A 22,002-nucleotide genomic window follows, 5' to 3' on the forward strand; every position below is an offset into this window, starting at 1 on the left:
GGAACACCATCACCTCCAAGTTCTCCTCCAAGTCACACACCATCCTGACTTGGAAATATATTGGCCGTTCCTTCATCGTTGCTGAGTCAAAATCCTGGAACTCCCTCCCTAATAGCACCTTCACCACACGGACTGCAGCAGTTCAAGAAGGCGGATCACCACCACCTTCTCGAGGGCAATTAGGGATGGGCAATAAATGCTGGCTTTGCCAGCGATGCCCACATCCCATGAACAATTCATTTTTAAAAAATCATACTGCTGATGCTCAGTCAAATAACATTTACACAATTTAATCTTTGGCCATCTATTTGTCATGTTGCATGTACAAAACTACATCTTTGTATTTTTTCCTGAGCTGAATAAAACTTATTGAATTACAGAGGGCACATGAACAGGACAGTCTTATTTCAAAAATGCTCAACTTGCAACCTCCTTTATTTTAATGAAATAATGCTACTGGTCGTGAAACGGTTAATAGCTGCAGATTCATTTTTATTTTAAAAACATAACATTTAATGGATGCAAAAATAAAGATGTTTAGTGCTTATGTTACCGTGACATCCCGAGTACAAGCAGTCACAGTGTTAATATTACATCCTGAATACAGCCAATCACAGTGCTCGTTACAGTGAAATCCTGATTATAGATAAACATCAATTAACCTGTGACTTTGTGCAAAGGAAAATTACAGGAAAACTGAGACATGTCAATACAAAGTCAAACTTTCAAAACAATGTCACATTATCTGCAATCGCCTCAACAGCCCAAAGATCAGTTAAAAGGATTTCAGAGGTTTTCACAGATTCCCAGTACACACCTTGTTCTTGCACGATTATTGCAGAACATTTTGTGTGCTAAAGGACCTTTGGATCCATGTGCAAACTTGTTCAAATCCAAAATTAATTTTAAACGCTACACTGGCCAAGTGCTCAACTCCCAAATTCCGAATTGGCCCGACCTCACCTCAGACCTGGGCCGGTTTTGAGACATGTGCAGTAAGCCGACAGATTGGCTCTGCAACCAAATCCCACACTCTCAAGTAACTAGACCCAGCGCTGCCCGAACTACTCTCAACCTCTTGTGCAGCTGATTCCAGTGTTGTGTTAGCATACGTTGGTGCCAATGCCCTACACAAAATTCCATGCAGTTTTCACCATTTTATGTGATAAGCTTCTTGGCTGTTGCTGTTAGTTCATTGCTCCCCTCCTGTCACAGCCAATGACAGCTCTGTACCCTCCAGCTCTTCAACCTCGTGTTATGGAGCCCAAAAACCTCTCTCCAGACATGGCCCAAGTTTGGAAGAACAAAACCGGTAATTGTACTGCTGAATGTGTCTCTGAACATGTCATAGACCCACTATCACACTTGACTGAAACCCTCGAAATTGCTGTTCATGGTCAGATGGACGTCTGACACAGGAGAGAAACTGGTCGTCGAGTTTAAAAGTGCCCCAACCACTGAAAAGTCCACACAGGTCGAGTTTGTTTGCCCGACATGGAGTACACGCTCACTCCCTGTAAGGGCACACACAATCTAAATAACTCAAGCGAGTTTAGGCACAGCTTAACAAAAGCCTGAGCTTGGGAACCTCCAAGTGTGCACAGGCGCATTGCTGGAGTTTAACGAACTAAAAGCAGGGTACTGGTATGCTTCCTGCTGCTTGTCTAGCCAGCAGCACCCTACTTGTTAGGACGCTGTCTTACAGGGTTATCTGGAGCCGAGTGAGAAGAATCTAATTCCAGTGACACTGTTAGAACTACTTGTCAGGGCCACCTCTTTTGAAAGAATAAAAAAATAAAACACTTGCATGAATTAGTGCATAAGCACAGATTGGATTTATAATGTATTTAAAGTTTAAACATTTTCCTATTAAAAGCAAAAGCTGGGTAAGTTGTCTAAACAACTTCATAGGGAAGGGCAAACGAGTACTTGGGAAGTTGGAGGTCAAGGGGGAGTGGGGCAGTGGTTGTAATTGTACTGCTGAATGTTTCAAAAGAGAATAATACAACAGTTCCATAAATGAACAAGAAAATATGCTTCAGATCATTCAAGTTTCCACACAATAAAGTCCTTGTATTTTTACATTCCACATTAGAGACTGTTATCTTTCAGGGGCACATACAATACAAACAACAGGTTACCCCCTCACCAATCATCTCCTACAACAACAAGAAGTTTGTATTTATCTAGCGCCTTCAACGTAGTGAAACATCCCAAGGCGCTTCACAGGAGTATTATGGGGGTGAAAAAAGAATGCTGCAGGTCCACATTGAACAGCACTTTTCAGCTTTTAACAAAAATCCGTTCACAAGTGTGAGCAAATCAGATGAGCCACATCTTTGTAGCAGGCGTTAATGCATTTGCACCCCTGAACTTCTTGTTTTCTTGTTGTCCCTTCCCCTCCCTTTGCTTTGGTCAGTCCTATAAATGGGCCCACCTCCCTGACCAACCCTATCTGTTGTGACAAAGGCTCCATACCAGAAAACAGGAACTGTTCTGTTTCAGATGCTGACGGAGCTGTGGTGTATTTCCAATTATCTGCTGGTTTCATTTCAAGTTTCCAATGTTTCTTTTAATCTCAGGTCATAGAATCATACAACGGTTACAGCACAGGAGGAGGCCATTCGGCCCATTGAACCCATGCCGGCTCTCTGCAAGAGTGCCTCAGCCAGTCCCACTCCCCCACCCTTTCCCCGTAGCCCTGCAATTGTTTTCCTTCAGGTACTTATCCAATTCCCTTTTGAAAGCCACGACTGAGTCTGCCTCCACTGCTCTTTCGGGCCGTGCATTCCAGATCCTACCTAGGTCTTTCTAATAAAGGAAAGATCATTGGCAGCAGCACATTCCTGGTGCAGATGCCAAACCCTCTCGGATCCACCAGGGAAATACCTGGGCTCGTTGCCCGGGCACTTCCGTTTGACAGGATATTGTGACGTCACGACGTACTACGCAGTTCAGGTTACATCACATCAACAGCTCGGAGTTCCACACACAAATCTAAAACTTGTACTATGCAACACAACATTTCACAAAAGATACCTGCAAGAGCGCATTACTACTGGTGTTAGAGAGCAAAGCTTTTGCTAAACTAGCTAGTAATGATGTCATTAAACAGCACTGTCTAAACTCCCCTTCTCATAGCTTAGAGGGCTGCACTCGGTGATAAATATGGTTTGGCTTCAAATGATTACTTTAATTAATCAAGATTAGGTCTCGAAGCAATGTGGTGCATTTAGCCGTCACACCTAATGCATAGTACACTTCTTTGTCACAACACACAAGCTTCCACAAAGTCTAGCAATTTTCAATATGTACAATTTCTATAAAACTGTTTCAGTAACTAATGGAGGTAACATCCAATTACAAGATAATTGCGGGTGAGGAAGGCCATTTGGTCCATATTAGATAATTCATTCAGAATTACCCTAAAGTGCCCCCCAACGCAACATACACTTGTTTGTTAAATGATTCGAGAGCCTTCACCTCCACTACTATATACAGGAGTCCGTTCCATGTGTTGGTCACTCTTTGTGTAAAGAAGCACTTTCTGATTATCGGTCCTAAATTTGCCTTTTACTAGTTTGAAGCTGTGTGTCCCTTTGTTCTACACTCACAACTTAGCTTCACCATTTCCAGCCTATTTACCACCTTCCAAACCTTTAAGAACACCTTTCAGAAGCTTCCTTTCAAGACTAAAAGGCCCAAGTTTCTCCAGCCTTTCCTCATAGCTCAGATCTCCGACATTAGGGTTCAACCTTGTGCTAATTCTCCGCACTGCCTCCAGCGCTAGAATGTCTCGGTGACCAGAAGCGGACACAGTACTCAAGGTACAGGCTGACCAGAGTAGTGTCCGACTTAATTCAATGTTCTATTAACTTTATTGCTTGCTGCTCTATATTGGTTGGACATGTTTTTATGACTCATCTCTCTTGAATGAAAATCGAGGAATGTAATGTTTTAAGCACATTCAAAAGATCCTAAAGATTCTTACAACTCACCTGGGAGCCTATCACTAGGCCATTACGTTTGCACACGAGTTAACGGCATCTCGTGCACCTGGTGGTACAGCATTAATCTGTGAGAAGAGTGTAGGGCATTTATGATTGCCACACGCTGAGTTTGCAGTGCTGACCTCATATAGGGGGATGGAGTAAAGTGCAGTCCCATTGGGAGTAGTACCCGGAACATCGCTATACACTTTGTATGGTTGGTCAGAGGGTCAACTGACCCCCTGCTCTCTTGTCCAATTTAATGTCATTTAAAACAAAGGATAAAAATGAACACAAAAGTTCTCGGCAGCTCCAACATTACTGGCACTGAGCACTGATCTGTAACCACAAAGGACGGCGGTCTTACCACCGATGTTGCCTCTAATTTTTTTATTATTGTGCGCAGCCCCTTAAAAATTGCTGCGCGGCTGCTGCACTTGAGCGGTATCCCTTCCAGCGGCAGTGGCTGGTAAGCGGCCTGCACGGGACCTCACGATTGATGCATGGCTGCGCACCTTCGGGGGAATATTGCTTACCACGTGTCTGATCGAACATGGGGTTATCTGTAATCAGTAAGGAGTGCTGATGGAGGGGAACTGCATACTAATAACAGCAATAGTTAAAAACCAATGCAAGGCACCACGCAAGGTGCCCGTCTGGCTACCTTGGAGTGTGTTTTTAAAAGAATATGAAGGGATAAGATGCAATAATACAAAAATACTCAAAGATCGGACTACTTCTTTAAATGTAACTAGCCTGCCGCCTGCAGCTGCTGATTGGACATTCGCTTAATTAAAAACTCTCAAACTTTCATAGGTTTGAACAATTTTTCTGCTGGCTCATGCTCAGTCTTCCCGTAGGTTCCTGGCCCAGAACTTACTGTCAGAACAGGTACTGCAGAACGGTGAACGGAACAGAACCCAGTGACCGAGAACCGATCAGGGACTCTCAGACCATGCAGGGCAGTCAGGCATCATGTGTCTTCTGATTAGATCAAGTACATTAAGAGTCAACTGACTTAGTGTGGTTAAGTTAAAAATCAGGCTGGGGGAGGGAACTGTGCTGAAATGAAAATCTTCTCATTCAGCAGAACGACGACAGAAATGAATTATGTGAGCATTTTATAACTAAGAATAATTGTCAGTGAAATGAATTTTAATGAGTCATTTAGCCCCCCTAACCGAAATAAGGACAAAGTAGGAATGAATCTTTTAGCTCTCACTGTATTGTCATTTCACAGCACTAATTCAGAAATAAAGCTAATTAGTGTCACTTAAAATGTCGAGTTCAAACTATGTCTAGCACAGGCGGCAGCACTGTTAAAAGAAACAAATACATTCTCCTCGCCTGAGTAAGGTGCTCAGTTCCGGCAAAGAGTCTAGCGCCACGGTTTTGGAAAGGCAGCAGAAAGCTTCAGTGTGCTAGCATTATCTGGAAACGGAGCGTCTGAGCTAGAGCAGCATTGAATATCTGAGCTAGGACAGCACGCCTACAACATTTACACATTTGCAAGCCACTGTTATTAGGGAAAGCTGAGGGTTCTATTGCATTGATGTTGTGGTATATGGTTTATGCCGGCGTAGGATAATGTCCAGTACTTGTGTAGTGCATGCCATAATAGTGAAACAGTCAAGAGTCACATCCCTGCTACGTGGTGATGCTGATTATCTTGCTTTCTCGCCCTCCATCACTCACAACGCAGTTTCAGATCAGCCGCACCTCGGACTCGGGCTCCAGCTCACACACGCCAATAAAGTTCATCTCTTTGGTGTTTGCGGCAGACGTCGGTTTCGGTCCCATCCCGGCCGTGGTGTAGTTAGAAGTTAGGGACGCCTTGTCTGCCGGCAGGACCATTCCATTCTGACGCTCCATCAAGTATGTTTCCAGCCTTTTCAGGAGTTGCTTTGGATTCTTTTTGGCAACCAGTTCAACCTCTGCAGGGAAACAGGAAAAATAATTGAAGCACTCACTTTATAGTGAAAGCTGAAATGGAATTTCAGACGGATTGTCGTGATGATGTCGAATCACTTGTGTTCGCTGTCAGTCCCATTGCATTTTGGTTGGGGTTAGCTCGGGCGCAACCTGTCTGAGTAGATTGGGCAACGATATTTTTCATATTTGTATGAGGGCAGCCTTTCATCCCTAGCCTAGGCTGTCACTCATCTGTTACAAGCAGCTCAATCTTTTACAGTCTTATGTTTCTGACGTTATGTAGCCCATGAGCCATGGCAGCCAGTCTGATTCCATCAATAATTTCCTGCACCTATACAAGTGTTGTTTTCAGTGCTTAATATCGGATTCAGCGAGCAAATCCAAAGATTCCACCGCCCCCCCCCCCCCCCCCCCCAGTAACAATGCAGTGTTCAACACAAGTTCAAACGGATTTCACAGAACAGTGATCTCATTGAAATATGTAAAATTCTTAAGGGGCTTGGCAGGGTAGATGCAGGGAGGATGTTTCCCCAGGCTGGAGAGTCTAGAACCAGGGTTCACAGTCTCAGAATAAGGGGTCGGCCATTTAGGACTGAGATGAGGAGAAATTTCTTCACTCAGAGGGTGGTGAATCTTTGGAATTCTCTACCCCAGAGGGCTGTGGAGGCTCAGTCATTGAGTATATTCAAGGCTGAGATCGGTAGATATTTGGATAATAAGGGAAACAAGGGATATGGGGATAGTGCGGGAAAGTGGAGTTGTGTTTGAAGATCAGCCATGAGCTCATTGAATGGCCGAATGGCCTAGTCCTGCTCCTATTTCTTATGTTTTTATATAACAGTACCTCTCTCCCAATTGCTCACCTTTAAGAACAAATCCTGAATCAGAGATGGTTTTGTGCTGTGTTTTCCAAATCTGATAAAGATGCAGGAATGCTGCCACGTAGAAATCATTAAGGACTCCAATCACCTGCTGCCTTCGGTTACATTCTCTGCCACAAAACACACACCGCTTACAACACAGCCAGATTTACAGGGTTACAATCGTGATCTTTCAGAGCATAGTATCTCCAAATCTTTCATGTTCTCCCATCGCAACTTTACCTTTGTTCCCAGTTCTTCCCAACATACCACGCAGGCAGGCAGACGTCTTGCCACCCGTGTTACTGGGGAAGAGACTGCTGCCTGTGTCTCCAGGAGTTGGCTGCCTTGCCACCTAGTTTCTAAGACAGGGAGGCCCTCTGTTGCCTGGCGGGCAGACAGCACATGATACATTTTCACCGTAGTCTTCCTCATTCTTTGAGCACTGTCAATGGAGACCTCCTGAAATACAATCCCTCTAAGACAAGGGCTGGATATTCGGCTTTGATGATTTCGGGGCGATAATCTCGGCGAGGCGGTAAATTTTGCGCCTGGGATCAGTTTGCGCCTCAGTCGGTAAGTTTGGGCAGCTAGGCCCTGAGTCAGGAAACGCAGTGCCAAGAGAGGCGTTGTACACCTCTCTGGGCGCTAGCATGGGAAACTCCCGAGCTAAAGAGCCTGGCCGGGAGCGCTCCGAGAGACGCCTGGGGAAGGGAAAAAAACCCATAAAAACATTCCCAAAACATTGCCCACGCCACCACAACATAAATCGCAAAAAAAATTTAAAGTAAAAACAATCACACTTACCTTAGGAATCCATTACTTACCTCTCTGCAGTTGGTATTGTTGGACCGACTGATTTCCCAGGCATTCACTGCGGGTCGTGCTGCAGGGCATACAGGTCGGGCTGAAATTAAAACCCGCGCCGGTGTTGCAACCAGACGCATTGCACACTGGCACAGCTCTTCCGAGCTGTGCTGCTCCGCTCCACCGCTAAACCGGACCCGAGGATCGCCGCAGGGCGCTGGAGGTTGATTGCCCGGCCAGAACACCTCACCACCGCCATTGCTGCCGCTTGGAGCAAAAAGCAGAGAGCAGAAGACCCAAAAATCCGCCCCTTAAAGCCTTACACATAGTGAGTATCAAATGACTAATACTAGGATGTAAACTCTTAACTGAACCGTGGCTTGTGTTTTTGGAATGATGTGGAGGATGAAGAAAAATTTAATCTACTCCCTGAAAGCAGTAATTTCCTTTCCTTCTAATGACTGGCTTCTAACTACCCTGTTGATTGGAACAAATTGACATCAGTCTATGTCACCTACTTGGATAGACATTCCTCCCTCAGAGCCTGGATCGTGATTCTGGTGATGTTAATGGACATTAGACAGAAAGGGAAATTCTGAAATAAAACAAAAATACTGTCAGAGCGAAAGCAAACACTCTACGGAGCAGCTACTCATTGTATATTGTCTGAGCGAGCAATAGGATCAGTTTAACTCTCTCATCAACATGAAGTTCAACTTGGGTTTGAATGAAAGTCCTTCAGAAGGTTTGTGAACATGTTTTAATCTGTTACAGATAAGTAATTTTTTTTATAAAGCAGAAAATGCTGGAAATACTCAGCAAGCCCATCATCATCTGAAAGAAAGCCACGAGGTTAATGTTCTACGTGTAGGCTGCTCATCAGAAAAAAACTATTTGTTTCTTCTTCAAGTGCTGATAGACCCGCTGTGCTTTTGTAGAATTTTCTATTTATACTGCAGTTTTCCAGCATTTGAAGTTTTTGTTCAATTCGATATATATATATGTGTTACTATGAGATTAAATACATCTTCTCATATTTATTCATTTAAAAGCACAACCTAAACTAGTAGAAAATGTTCAATATTTAGGATTTTTACATAATTTGGTAACACCAGCCCTGTGTGCATCCTTGTTTTCAAATCTCTCGATAGCCTCACCCCTCCCTATTTCTGTAATCTCCTCCAGACCTTCCCCCCCTCCCCCCCTCCCCGAGATATCTGCGCTCCTTTAATTCTGCCCTCCTGAACATCCATGATTATAATTGCTCAACCATTGGCTAGCCGTGCCTTCAGCTGCCTGGGCCCTAAGCTCTGGAACTCCCTCCCTAAACCTCTCCACCTCTCTTTCCTCCTTAAAACCTACCTCTTTGACCAAGCTTTAGGTCACCTGCCCTAATTCTTCTTATGTGGCTCGGTGTCAAATGTATCTGTTTTGTCTTATAACACTGCTATGAAGTGCCTTGGGACGTTTTACTATGTTAAAGGCGCTATATAAATAAAACTTGCTGTTGTAGTATGAGAGATGAGTCACTACATCAAAATGCAGCCACTTTTCAAAATAAGGAAGCTGCTATATAATATTAGCTTTTAGATTCTGTGGAATTAAAGCCTTCTTTTTCTCTTCCCCCTTTCCTGAAGGTGCTGCCTTTTTCTGGGGTTCGGCTCCACAGCTGCACCTAAGTGGTCATTCCTCATGTCAGCCTAGACAGCGTATGCTGGCAGAACATTCAACCATGGTGAAGCGTGGCGGCCTAGCCCAGCAGTCTATGCGGCCCCCCGGCCTGCGAGCACCATCGGAGCAGGCCGGGGAGCGGGAGGAGCAGCGTGGCGGCCTAGCCCAGCAGTCTGTGCGCCCTCCGGCCTGCGAGCACCATCGGAGCAGGCCGGGGAGCGGAAGGAGCAACGTGGCGGCCTAGCCCAGCAGTCTGTGCGCCCTCCGGCCTGCGAGCACCATCGGAGCAGGCCGGGGAGCGGAAGGAGCAGCGTGGCGGCCTAGCCCAGCAGTCTGTGCGCCCTCCGGCCTGCGAACACCATCGGAGCAGGCCGGGGAGCGGAAGGAGCAGCGTGGCGGCCTAGCCCAGCAGTCTGTGCGGCCCCCCGGCCTGCGAGCACCATCGGAGCAGGCCGGGGAGCGGAAGGAGCAGCGTGGCGGCCTAGCCCAGCAGTCTGTGCAGCCCTCCGGCCTGCGAGCACCATCGGAGCAGGCCGGGGAGCGGAAGGAGCAGCGTGGCGGCCTAGCCCAGCAGTCTGTGCGGCCCCCCGGCCTGCGAGCACCATCGGAGCAGGCCGGGGAGCAGAAGGAGCAGCGTGGCGGCCTAGCCCAGCAGTCTGTGCGCCCTTCAGCCTGCGAGCACCATCGGAGCAGGCCGGGGAGCGGAAGGAGCAACGTGGCGGCCTAGCCCAGCAGTCTGTGCGCCCTCCGGCCTGCGAGCACCATCGGAGCAGGCCGGGGAGCGGAAGGAGCAACGTGGCGGCATACCACTCCAGGGAGCAGCACGTGCTGGAGCAGGAGAGCAACGGCAGTGAAGAGTGACATCACCAAGGTGATTGGAGCGTGGGCAGGTACAGCAGGAGCGGCGAGGTCGGGCGAAGGAACGGCGAGAGATTGTAGAGGGACGTGATCGGGGCCCAGGAAAGGCGTGAGTTCGGGGTCCAGAAGAGGCGAGGGCCCAGGGGCAGTAGGGGCCAGCCCACACTGCGATATGTGTGCTCATTTGGTCCATGCAGCAGAGCTGGTCTCCAGTCGTCCTGGGTAACGCTTGCCACTGGACCAAGACCTAGCTCTGTCAAGCCCGTGTGGTGGCTGGTGTGCAACGGCCACCACACATTAAAAACAATCCAAGCACAGGCATCTTCCACCCTTCAAGATTTAGTTCGACCTGGAATTTTAGGTCCATCATTGAAACACCTGTGAACCTTTTTGACGTGGAAGCAAGTCATCCTCGGATCGAGGGACTGCCTATGATGATGACGATGACAGCCATGGGGAGCATCACAGCTGAACACAGTCTTCTTCCCGCCTGTGTCGCAGGAGTCCCTGGATGGTGAACAAAAATTTGAGTTCTGGCTAAATTCCCCCACCCTGGTCTGGGGCAGTGAGACCAATTGCAGCAGCTTTTGCAACTGCCCTGACCGATATCAGCGAACTCACCACAGACCAGGAATGGAACCGTTGGCTTGTCGGTAAGTATAACTCAGCACCACACTGGGCAGTAAAACTACTTTCCAGAACTTCTTAAAAGTCAGGGTGCCTGCCACCTTAATAATTTAGTGGAGATGCGATTGGCTGCTAATAATATGTAGAATAATGGATTATTTCCACTGAGAGTTAATGTCAGCTATTCCATTTGATACAGGGTTTGGGCATCAAATGTAAAGCATATCTGATACAAGTTTACGTATAAAACCTCATCATTCAAAAGTTGTGTGTAAGCAGTTTCCATTGTGTAAAACTACCACATTCATCGTGCTGTACCAAAAGACCAATTCAACCAACTAAGCTGAACAGCCTGGATGACAGGCTACAGATGCATCCAGTGGCCACCAATATTGTAAGACCGCAATATTGTGGTTGGGGCTGAACAGCCCTCGATTCCTCCCCCTCCCTCTCTGTAAGGAAGCACTGAGCCTCTGCACAGCGGCATAGCAAAGATTAAGAACTCGCGGTATGGGAACCCACAGCCACTAATCCTTGTGCAGCATTCTGAAGCTTCAGTGCGTCACACATGCAGAATCTGTTCCCTTTCTTCCCTATTTTCTTTACAACCTCCCCACAACCCCCCTCCCTTTTTATTTTATTTTTTTCTCTGTTTCCCATGGCAGCTGGTAATTATTCTGCCATTCACACCCTATCTAGGCTCATCTTTTGTTTCCTAACTTGTGCCATTACCATCTCAATTTGGCCAATCGTCCCTTTTGTCTCTCAAATCTCTCCTGCCTTCCACCCTATCACAGACCTTCCCTTTTGTTCTGTCCTCCCCTCCCCCTTTCCCTGCCCCTGCACTTCTTTAAGAATCTGTTACATTTCGAACTTTTGCCAGTTCTGACGAAGGGTCATCGACCCAAAACGCTAACTCTGTTTCTCTCTCCGCAGATGCTGTCTGACCCGCTGCGATGTCCAGCATTTTCGGGTTTTATGTTAGTGCAGAATCTGACATTATTTAACATTCTTTAACGTCATTTTCTTTCAAATTGTAACTTGATCTTTTTTTTTACTCTGTTGACAAAGTTTCTCTCATAAATTCCATTTATTAAGCTTGTCTCAGAATATAGAAGCAGGCCTTACTCTTATCGTTTGAATTTTAAATCAAGTTAAAATCTGACAGTGTTGACTAACTTGTGTCGGGTGCTGTGAGAGTTTGTAAATATCACGAGCCAAAGGTAGAGTCTGCAGGTCCATCACTATATACAACGCGTGCATCAGGCCGAGGAAGCCTGTCCCACGCAGGTCAGTCCCTGGATCTGTACCTGGTAAAGCACAAAAAACACAGGCAAAAGCAGGAGACAAACTTCTTCACCATAGTGCCTTGCTAGTTCACAAACACATCCTTATGAAAGCAACTGTTATTTGTAAGGCATAGTTTGTGAAGAAATTACAGACTGGAGAAGCTGGGGTTGTTCTCCTTAGAGCAGAGAAGACTAAGAGGAGATTTGATCGATGGGTTTAAAATCATTGAATGGTTTAGTTAGTGTAAATAAACAGAAACTGTTTCCAATGGCTGAAGGATCGATAGCCAGAAATCACAAAATTAAGGTGATTGGCAAAAGAACCAGAGGCGACACGAGAAAAAGCTTTTTTACAGAATGAGTGGTTAGGATTTGGAATGCACTGCCTGATAGAGCGGTGGATACAGATTCAATAGCAGCCTTCGAAAGTGAATTGGATAAATACTTGAAGGAGAAAAGAATTGCAGGGATAAGGGGAAAGAGCGGGGAAGTGGGACTAACTGGATAGCTCTTCAAAAGAGCTGCCGCAGATTCGATGGGCCAAATGGCCTCCTTCTGAGCTGTACTATTCTCTGATTTTTATAGATACAGCACACCCACCCTCATATAACACAGCCAATGTAACATACCCAACTTCAGTATAACACTGTTATAACACTCTGTTACATATCCACACTTAACGCTGCCATTTATAACACTCTCGCTGTTACATAGCTCAACCTCAGTGTAACACTCTGTTATAACACACTATTACACGTTCACACACTTAATACTGCCAACTATACACTCTGTTGCACACCCATTCTCAGTATAATACTGCCGACTGAACAGTCTCTCTCTTGGACATCCCATCAACAGTATATTGCTGCCAATTCTAACTGTTATATATCCCACCCTTAGTATAACAGTGATAACATTTCCTGTTAAACCCCAGCCCGAATCGTACTGGGAACACAGTTGCATGCACTAACTGTGAAGCAGAATGTTTCCTTGCTTTTACCTTGAAATCCCAATTGTTCCCAATGTGACCCATATCGTGCGCAGTCAAATTTTGCCCCAGTCAGTTTCTTGTAAATTGTCTGCAAAACTCGAATGTGAACTTTCTGTTCGTTGTCCAGCGAGCCTGCACCAAAAAAACACATCAACATCTTGTACAACTTAATGTGCTGCTAGGTGAATTTTGTCCTTCATTAGAAGTTCTGTTCCACAAACCTATCAGTAACAGTTTCAACCCCAGGATACTTACGTTGTATAACAAATGATCCTGTGAACAAAAGTACATTATTTCATTAAAATCTGTGCTTCTTGAACCATCCTATGATATGAGCCACCCTGTCATTCCACAGCTGGATACCCAGTTATATCTACTAACCCAGTGCTGGACACCCACACAGCCAGCTCATTAAAGTGACTCATAAGATGTTTATACAGCACGTTACTATGGAGTGCAAGCAAAATTTAATACAAATGACAGCTTCTGCGTGATAGAAAGTTTCGAGGCAGAAAATAAAATGAATAGCTTGTTGAGTGCTAGCCCCTTCTTCAAGTGTAAAACACTCACATCTCATATATGCTTCACACTGGAATCTACTGATGCAATGTCCAGTCTTACTTCAGATTGCTTGCCATACTCACACTGGCCAATCGCAAACACCAGGTCCCGCTCCTCCTGCAACTCCTTGTGCAACCGCGGAGGGCCGAAGAGAAAATGAGTGATGGCAGAAAACCCTGTCCTCCGCACGGTCGGCTGGATGTTCTTCTGTAAGTAGAAAGAAAAACGCCAGGCTCTATCAGATCTCCACTGAGCCGACAGATCCTGCCATATTTGGAACATCTGCCCTTTAGCCCACACACTCTGTCGCACTGAAACATCCCAATGTCAAGTCCCAGATGCCAACACATCGGGAAACAACCTGCCCTTGAGCTTGCAAATAGCTAAGATCTGGAGCAGCCTCCTCAAGACTTAGACCCGCTCACATGTGGACCATTTCCCCCCCCCACAAAAAGACCTCCGAATCTGTTGCGCATTTGAGCATTCTCCCCTGGAGGAGGAGTATCTCTAGGGCATCAGTCTGACATTAGAAACTACAGTGTTAATCATTTGCATTGCACAGGTAACATTTCCAACACAGGAGGAACCAAGTTCCATGCAGTATTCGATCACCATTGCCTGAACTTATCCTGATCAGCTTTAGTTGGTTCTTAATCACATATTCGTCCAGTTCCTTTATAAAGCAGTTAATGAACCCAGCAATACCTGCTGCAGCTGCAGATCAATCTCAAACACTGTGCATCGTATTCCCTGGGCAGAAAACTAACCTCAGTCGAAGTCTGTTTGAGGTCTGTTCGCTTTTTTTATTGCATGCCTAGTTTTGTGACCTCAAATGGAGCTAAACAATCTGCTTATATCTACATCACCTGGGCTCTTAGAATCATAAAAATTGCAGCCAAGAAGGAGGCCATTTAGCCCATCAAGTCGGTGCCAGTGATAGCTCTTCCTTTCATTACCTTTTCCCCAAACATTCTACTTCCTATTTCTCTGCAATGAACTGCATCTGCCACCTATCTGCCCACCCCACTATGTCCTGCTGCTGTCTCCTGCATTCTTCCTCACACTACAAAGTGGAGTTGAGGTCGAAGATCAGCCATGATCTTATTGAATGGCGGAGCAGGCTCGAGGGGCCGTATGGCCTACTCCTGCTCCCAGTTCTTATGTTCTAGATCCCTGGAGCACACCACTACTCAAATAGTCTTCCTCATGAGTCTGCTATGCCCTAATTTGGTATCAGCAGCAAACTTTTAAGATCTTTCCTCTTTTTGCTATGGCCAAGTTGTCCATATAAATGAGGGAAAAAAGAGGTCCAGGGACCTGATGGACCAAATGGCCCTCTTCTGTGCTGCAATCTTCTATAGCTCTAAAATTGGAGTTTAGAAAAGATTAACTAGCGTTTAATTTGCTGGCTTATTCCTTGCTCCTTTCTTGAACAGGGGTGTAACATTTGCCACCCTGCAGTCTTTTGCCATAATTCTCATTTCTAAAGATGTTTTGCAAATTAGGGTTAATGTCTGTACTTTTTCCTCCCAGTCTCCTTCTATATTCTGGGTACATATTATCTGGACCAGGTAACTTTTCTACTTTTAGTCCCATTAAAAAAAGATTCAGTATTAGTCAAACCTGGATCACATGCTCTCTCAATCTCTCATTTAGGACAAGTGTATTTTGTCAGTCTGTATAGTTTCTTACATCCTGGAGTCATCCTTCTTATCCTTCTATAACGCCTCTTCAAGATATCAACGTCCTTTGAAGTTTATTTGCATATCTTTTTACTTATATACATCAAAATTAAGCTACCGTTCCTTGGCTGCCCACCTAATTTGTTGACTTCTTTGTTACACACAAATGCCTGAAATATCTAGGCTGACATTTCAGTGCAGTGCTGAGGGAGGTGAGGCCTTTCAGATGAGGCGTCTGCTCTCTCGGGTGGACAGAAAAGATTTCAAGGCACTACTGGAAGAAGAGCAGGGGAGTCTCCAAGTGTCCTGGCCACTTATCCCTCAACCAGCATAATTAAAACAGATTATCTAGTCATTTTGATATTTCTGTTTGTGGGAGCTTGCATTGCACCAATTGGCTGGTGCATTTCCCTACATTACAAAGTGACTACACTTCAAAAGTACTTCATTGGCTGTGAAACACTTTGGAACGGCCTGAAGTCATGACAGGCAATATATAAATGCAATTATTTATTTCTTTATATGTAGCTTGGTTCCATCAGCAAATATTATACTACCAGAACTACCCTCCTCAGTGACAATTATAAACTGCAAACAGCAATGGCCTCAGAACAGATCCCTGCACAATTCCACTAGTTACTATGCCCCATAAAGAGCCTTGATCCCATCAATGGATCGTAGTTGATATGAAGAGATTTGACTGCAGTGTAATAAAGATCATGGAGCTTGGCGGAAGCTTAGTATAAGATAAGGAAGAAACCAGAGCTTATAAAAAGGTTTGAGGCAAAATCTGCAAGAGACATTTTGAAAAGTAATTTTCTTAGTTAAACAAACCATCAAACTGAACCACTGAGTGTTGTGCACTTGATTTCCTTCTCTCTCGTTGTGCTTACCCTGTACTCATAGAGATCAGCCGTTTGAAAATGCTGAAGTGCTTCATTAAAGGAGATGAGCGGGGTGCATCCAGTTATGTCATTTGGACCTAGAAGGGAACAGCACATATGGAGGGCTGTAAGTGCCACTAACCTACAGGTGATCTTTCACACAAACGAGACAAAATCTCAAACTTTCCCATCAGGTTCAGTTTAACCTCAAGGTTTAGAAGTGTGTTCGCAGCGGGTGTAATGGCAGCTTGTTTGGTCCACTGTGGAACACTGCGTGAGATTGACAATGTAGCCAAGTTAACTTACTCGAGCAGCACTGCTCCATTCATTTCTCAAGCCAGTCTTTTGCCGGAGAATTTGGGTAGGTTCCTGCGCTGTGTTGCTAGGGTGCAGGGGCATGTTGCCAATTGTATTGGGACATTCTTCCGTGTGTGCCGCGCTATTTTAACTGGGGAATATTGCAGAACGAGCTACGTTGCGTTCCCAGGTGTGCTTGGCATGTTGCTGCGGTATTTTGCTTTTCCAATTTGAGTGATCGCGGACTCAGAATGTTGAAAGTCATTAACGTAAACGCCCAACGTAAAACAGTGTGCGGCTATGCAGAGAAATCCTTACCTCCCCGTTCCTCCAACGGAAACCCTGAAAGAAAAGAACATCACTCAGACGGTCAGAGTAGAAGCAACTGCACAGAACTTCGCCCATTCAATTCATGTATTGAACTTTCCCATTTATTGTCTTTTATCCTCTCTCACCATCTCCCATTCAATATGCGAGAGTGTGGGAAATTTGAGCAGAATCTACAAACGAATAGTATGATCACACAAATAACAGATCCCCATCACAGCATTTCTAGCTTCCAGTAACCTTGCAGTGCAAGGCCCGAGCACAGGAAGGTGGCACAGCCCATTAGACCAGCATTGATCCCATCAGACCCCATTCAGTGGCACCATGCAGCTTTGCTCCCCACTCCACTGAGGTTCTGATCTCAGCCCCACTGTAAGGAGAGCAACTGGAAAGGGAGTCTCTATCAGGCCAGTCACATATGCCACCTAGTAGCCTGCTATAAGCAGCGTCATTAGCGGCCTGTACCACCTACCCTCTCCCAATGCAGTACAGATGTGGTACAGGCGATATGGTCCACTGAATGGAGGTTGACGCCTCATCAGTCCAGTATCACAGTGGACTGTTCCCACTTCTAAGAACTGCCCAACATTTCTGCACCCAAGAGACCACGGTACAGGCAAGAACCCGTGAGGGACAAGAAGCATGTGGAACTCAAAAAGAGGCAACATCCATTCTGCGACGTCACGGATGGGGAACTTCCCCTGTGCCTCTCGGGGGCGGACTCAGCGGGCAACAGCGAATCCTCGACTTCCAATTTAAGTGGGAGCCACTGCAGCCTACTGGCTGGGATATCTGTATTGCAGACGACACAAAGATTAGTGGGAAAGCGGGTTGTGTAGAGGACACAGAGAGGCTGCAAAGAGATTTAGATAGGTTAAGCGAATGGGCTAAGGTTTGGCAGATGGAATACAATGTTGGAAAGTGTGAGGTCATCCACCTTGGGAAAAAAAACAAAAAAAGGGAATACTATTTGAATGGGGAGAAATTACAACATGCTGCGGTGCAGAGGGACCTGGGGGTCCTTGTACGTGAATCCCAAAAAGTTAGTTTGCAGGTGCAGCAGGTAATCGGGAAGGCGAATGGAATGTTGGCCTTCATTGCGAGAGGGAAGGAGTACAAAAGTAGGTAGGTCCTTCTGTAACTGTACAGGGTATTGGTGAGGCCGCACCTGGAGTACTGCGTGCAGTTTTGATCGCCTTACTTAAGGAATGATATACTGGCTTTGGAGGGGGTACAGAGACGATTCACAAGGTTGATTCCGGAGATGAGGGGGTTACCTTATGATGATAGATTGAGTAGACTGGGTCTTTACTCGTTGGAGTTCAGAAGGATGAGGGGTGATCTTATAGAAACAGATCAGCCATGAACTTGTTGAATGGCGTAGCAGGCTCGAGGGGCTAGATGGCCTACTCCTGTTCCTAATTCTTATGTTCTTATGTATCCAACAGTCAATAATGTGGTCTCCTGGGTGCAGACATCAGTCGAAGGGCCTGAATCACGTAATTCCAAATCTTGCAATCCATAGGGCTGGATTTTCAGCTTTCAGGGTTTTTGGGCAAAAACGGTAGCGATACGTGAAAATTACCCTTTTTGCTGTGCTACCAATTTTAGGCTGAACTTTCAGCCTTGGGGTCTGCAAGGGAGGCATTTCACGATTATTCGTGGCGCAAAACCCGAGTTTCGCCAACTTTAGTGCGGGGTCATTTGTGCTGCGAGATAAGCCTTGGGAGGGGGGGGGCGGAGGGGGAATTCAAAAAACATTACCAAGACCCTTAACCAACTAATCGCTACAAAAAAATTAAGTAATAAAAACTTTAATTTACCTTTCTTGCATATTTTCTAACTTACCGCTGCTAGCAGGGCTGCACCAACAGGTTTGACCTGTCGCTGTTCTGGGCGCGACGTATGGTCGGGAGAGTGCCGAAACACGGACGGTAACGCAATCTGCGTTGTTACACGTCCGGCGCAGCTCTCCCCGGCGGTACGTCCCATCACCGCTGCAAACAAGGAGCCAAGGATCTCGCCCGGGCTTTCTGACCGGGTTTTCGCCGTGGAGGGTCAAAACGCGGCGAAAACCAATGTCGCAAACCCCTAGAAAATCCAGCCCATATACAGTTGTACCTCTGCAGTCCGGCACTCTCGGGACCTGACCGGTGCTGGAACAGAGAATTTCCCGAACCACGGGAGGTCTCGCATACCGGTACCGGTGGACAGCGCCCGGGCTCCTGTCTGTGTGAGTACGTGCCACGGCAGCCTGTGGATGGTTCCCTCAGCACCCGCGCACACACTCACCGGCTGACAAATACTCCCAGCCGATCGCCGAACACACTGACTGATCAGCTATTGCAGCCGTTCAAAATTTTTTTTAAAACGCTCCTCTCTCACAGGCCCAGCTAATGCCGAACCACGGATGTTTCCGGATGAAAGAGTCCCGGACTAGAGAGGTACAACCTGTATTTTCTTTGCTTGTGTGTCTGGCCTGAGTGTGTGTGCTGTAGTCCCCATCATTCCTAAACTGGCTGTTTGTTTTTCTCTGAATTTCCCTCCATTCTGTGGACCATATGTGTAATGTGAGCTTTTTCTATTCTAAAAGCGTGCAAGACGGAGAAAGTAAATATTCATTCCACAGGCACTTGTACTCCGTCAGTTTGGTTAAGCAGGAAAAAAGTGCATATCCAAACACTGAAAGGAGCCAAGTTTCACTGAAAGAAATGTTGTCATGCAGTTCCTCGAAGTGGAATCGGTCCACTGTGATACTGGACTGATGAGGTGACAACTTCACTGACTCTGCAACCATGTGTAAATGTGATACCTGTGCAAAGCTGAATCAGTTAAATGGTCAATAAAGCAAACAGAAAACAAACCATTTTGTTAATGAGTTGGGTTTGTAGTCAATAAAAGGAGCGGTCCCCACATGAATTTCCTGTTTGTTGAAGAATAATTCATAGACTGACCCTACCCGTCTACCCTATTTTTTCCACTCATAACTGTACTGTGTAAAACGGACCTCATTTAGAAAAAGACTGGAAATGAACAGAAGCTGCTAATGCAATCCTGGAGCTGAGCCGACACGCAGAATGCTGCTGGGAGTGGCCCCACCTCTCCCCAGTGGATTCTCTCAGCTTCATAAATAACCCAACACTTCTTGCTGCTGAACTGTAACTGGGACCTCGATTAACTCTGAACATTTGAGTTCATCCCTGCTCAAGGTTCCTCTTGTTACCTCTTCTTTAGCATCACACCGTGTGACGAGAGACATGATTGGCTCTCTGACACATCTGTCACCTCTGAGATCATAAGTATCTCATTGAAACATATATGATTCTGAGGGGCGGGTTGGCAGGGTAGATGCTGAGAGGTCCTTTCCCCTGGCTGGAGAGTTTAGAACTAGGGGACAAGGGGTCGGCCATTTAAGACAGAAATGAGTAGGAACTTGTTCATTCAGAGGGTTGTGAATCTCTGGAATTCTTTACCCCAGAGGGCTGTGGCTGCTCAGTCGTTGAGTATATTCAAGGCTGACATTGATAGATTTTTGGACTCTAGGGGAACAAAGGGATATGGAGATCGGGCAGGAAAGTGGAGTTGAGGTCGAAGATCAATCATGATTTTATTGAATGACGGAGCAGGCTCTAGGGGCCATATGCCTATCCCTGTTCCTTGTCCTTCTGTCTGCTGGTTTAATAATTATTTGTTCCTCCTTTATTTAAATAGTAAAACCAATCTATTGCAAGCTGTGGGATCCAAACAGAAGCAGGTATTTTTGATTAAACACATGTTCAGGGTGAGTTAAATTCTATTATTTGGTCAGTGATACGCACTGACAACACTGCGACTGGCAACCAGTCTGATTGAAATGCAACAGGAACCTGAAGTATCGATGTCTCACCTCTGTACACAGTTTCCAAAGCCTCCCACTCTGCCTCTGCCTCCAGCACCTTCAAACTCAACTCCACTGCATAAAAACAAGGAAAAAAAATCATATTCATCAAATGTGTACAAACTCTTTCCTTACACTGCTCAAAATCTTCCCTTTGGATAACAGAGAAGTTATCTTCCTACTTCGGATTTTACACCTGCTCCGAACACGGGTGGTTTATTTTCAGCAGATTATCTGAAAATGGCACATTTTTGTCTCCTGTTGTCGTCCAACACACAAAGGTGAATCACAAATTACGATACTTCAAACGACCCTTGCCCGAACCATCGATTCTTACCAATCCACCACTACAACCAGAATCTTTGCTTGATGTTTGTAATGTATTTGCTTCATGGATTCTTTGCTTAAGAAATCATATCAACACATTGCCATTAAGAACTAGTTGGTTTATTAGCAAAAGCTTTAACAATCACACTACACGTTACCAGTTCATCCACCAGGCTCACAACCACCTGCCCAATCGTGGATCCCCCGAACCCAACTGGGGTTTTATTCAGTCTTGTGAACATCACATGACTGGCTAAGCCATTCCCAACTCAACAGCTCTACAACTATTTTGTTGCAAACAATAATTAAGTGCCCCTTGTTTTTTTGAGGGCACCAGAAACACAAATTAACAATTGAACATAAAGGGAAACTTTGTCGAATCAATCAAATCAAATCAAATTAAAATTCTGTTCCCTGTTGAAATTATGCACTCCAGTCCCTCCGACGCCCACTTCTCGCGGAAGGCCGCGAGCGTACCGGTGGACACCCTGGTTCGGATGTAACCGCAGAAGAGAGACAGACAGTGGGGCTGAACGACTCCCTCGACCGCCCACTGCCTGGACCGGTTGATGGCCACCTTGGCCATGCCCAGGAGCAGTCCTATGAGGAGGCCTTCCGACCTGCCCGCTCCCCTCAGCACAGGGTGCCCAAAGATCAGGAGTGTGGGATGGAAGTGCAACCAAAATTTGAGGAACAGCTCCTTCAAATAATGGAATAGGGGCTGTAACCTCGCACATTTGACGTATACATGGAACACGGACTCCTCCAGACCACAGAAATTGCAGGCGGCCCGAGCGTCCGTGAACCGACTTAAAAACTTATTGCACGGGACTGCTCCATGCAACACCCTCCAGGCCAAGTCCCCAATAAATAAAGGGAGGACTCCAGCGTAGAGAGCACTCCATTGGGGACCCCCACCTCCTCTCAACAGCTCTACAAACCTGTGAGCATACTCACAGGTGTATACATTACAATATTTATAACAGTTATTACAGTAATAACAATGAAGACGTATAATCATAT

General features: G+C 45.9%; 1 protein-coding gene across 2 annotated transcripts in view; it reads right to left on the reverse strand.

Annotated features, from left to right (window-relative positions):
• Positions 1–474: 474 nt before the first annotated feature.
• elmod3 (ELMO/CED-12 domain containing 3) overlaps positions 475–22,002 on the reverse strand; it is a 35,097-nt gene continuing 13,569 nt past the window's right edge. For both annotated transcript variants that reach the window (XM_070866039.1, XM_070866040.1), the window contains exons 6-14: positions 20,662–20,727; positions 16,767–16,790; positions 16,161–16,249; positions 13,669–13,792; positions 13,034–13,156; positions 11,924–12,054; positions 8,107–8,183; positions 6,785–6,912; positions 475–5,923 (exon numbers count right to left, since the gene is read on the reverse strand). In XM_070866039.1, coding sequence (XP_070722140.1) covers positions 5,694–5,923; positions 6,785–6,912; positions 8,107–8,183; positions 11,924–12,054; positions 13,034–13,156; positions 13,669–13,792; positions 16,161–16,249; positions 16,767–16,790; positions 20,662–20,727 — 992 coding nt within the window. In that variant the 3' untranslated portion in view covers positions 475–5,693. The remainder of the gene's footprint in view (positions 5,924–6,784; positions 6,913–8,106; positions 8,184–11,923; positions 12,055–13,033; positions 13,157–13,668; positions 13,793–16,160; positions 16,250–16,766; positions 16,791–20,661; positions 20,728–22,002) is intronic.

The sequence above is a fragment of the Pristiophorus japonicus genome, chromosome 22 (assembly GCF_044704955.1).
Source record: "Pristiophorus japonicus isolate sPriJap1 chromosome 22, sPriJap1.hap1, whole genome shotgun sequence".
Lineage (NCBI taxonomy): Eukaryota > Metazoa > Chordata > Chondrichthyes > Pristiophoridae > Pristiophorus > Pristiophorus japonicus.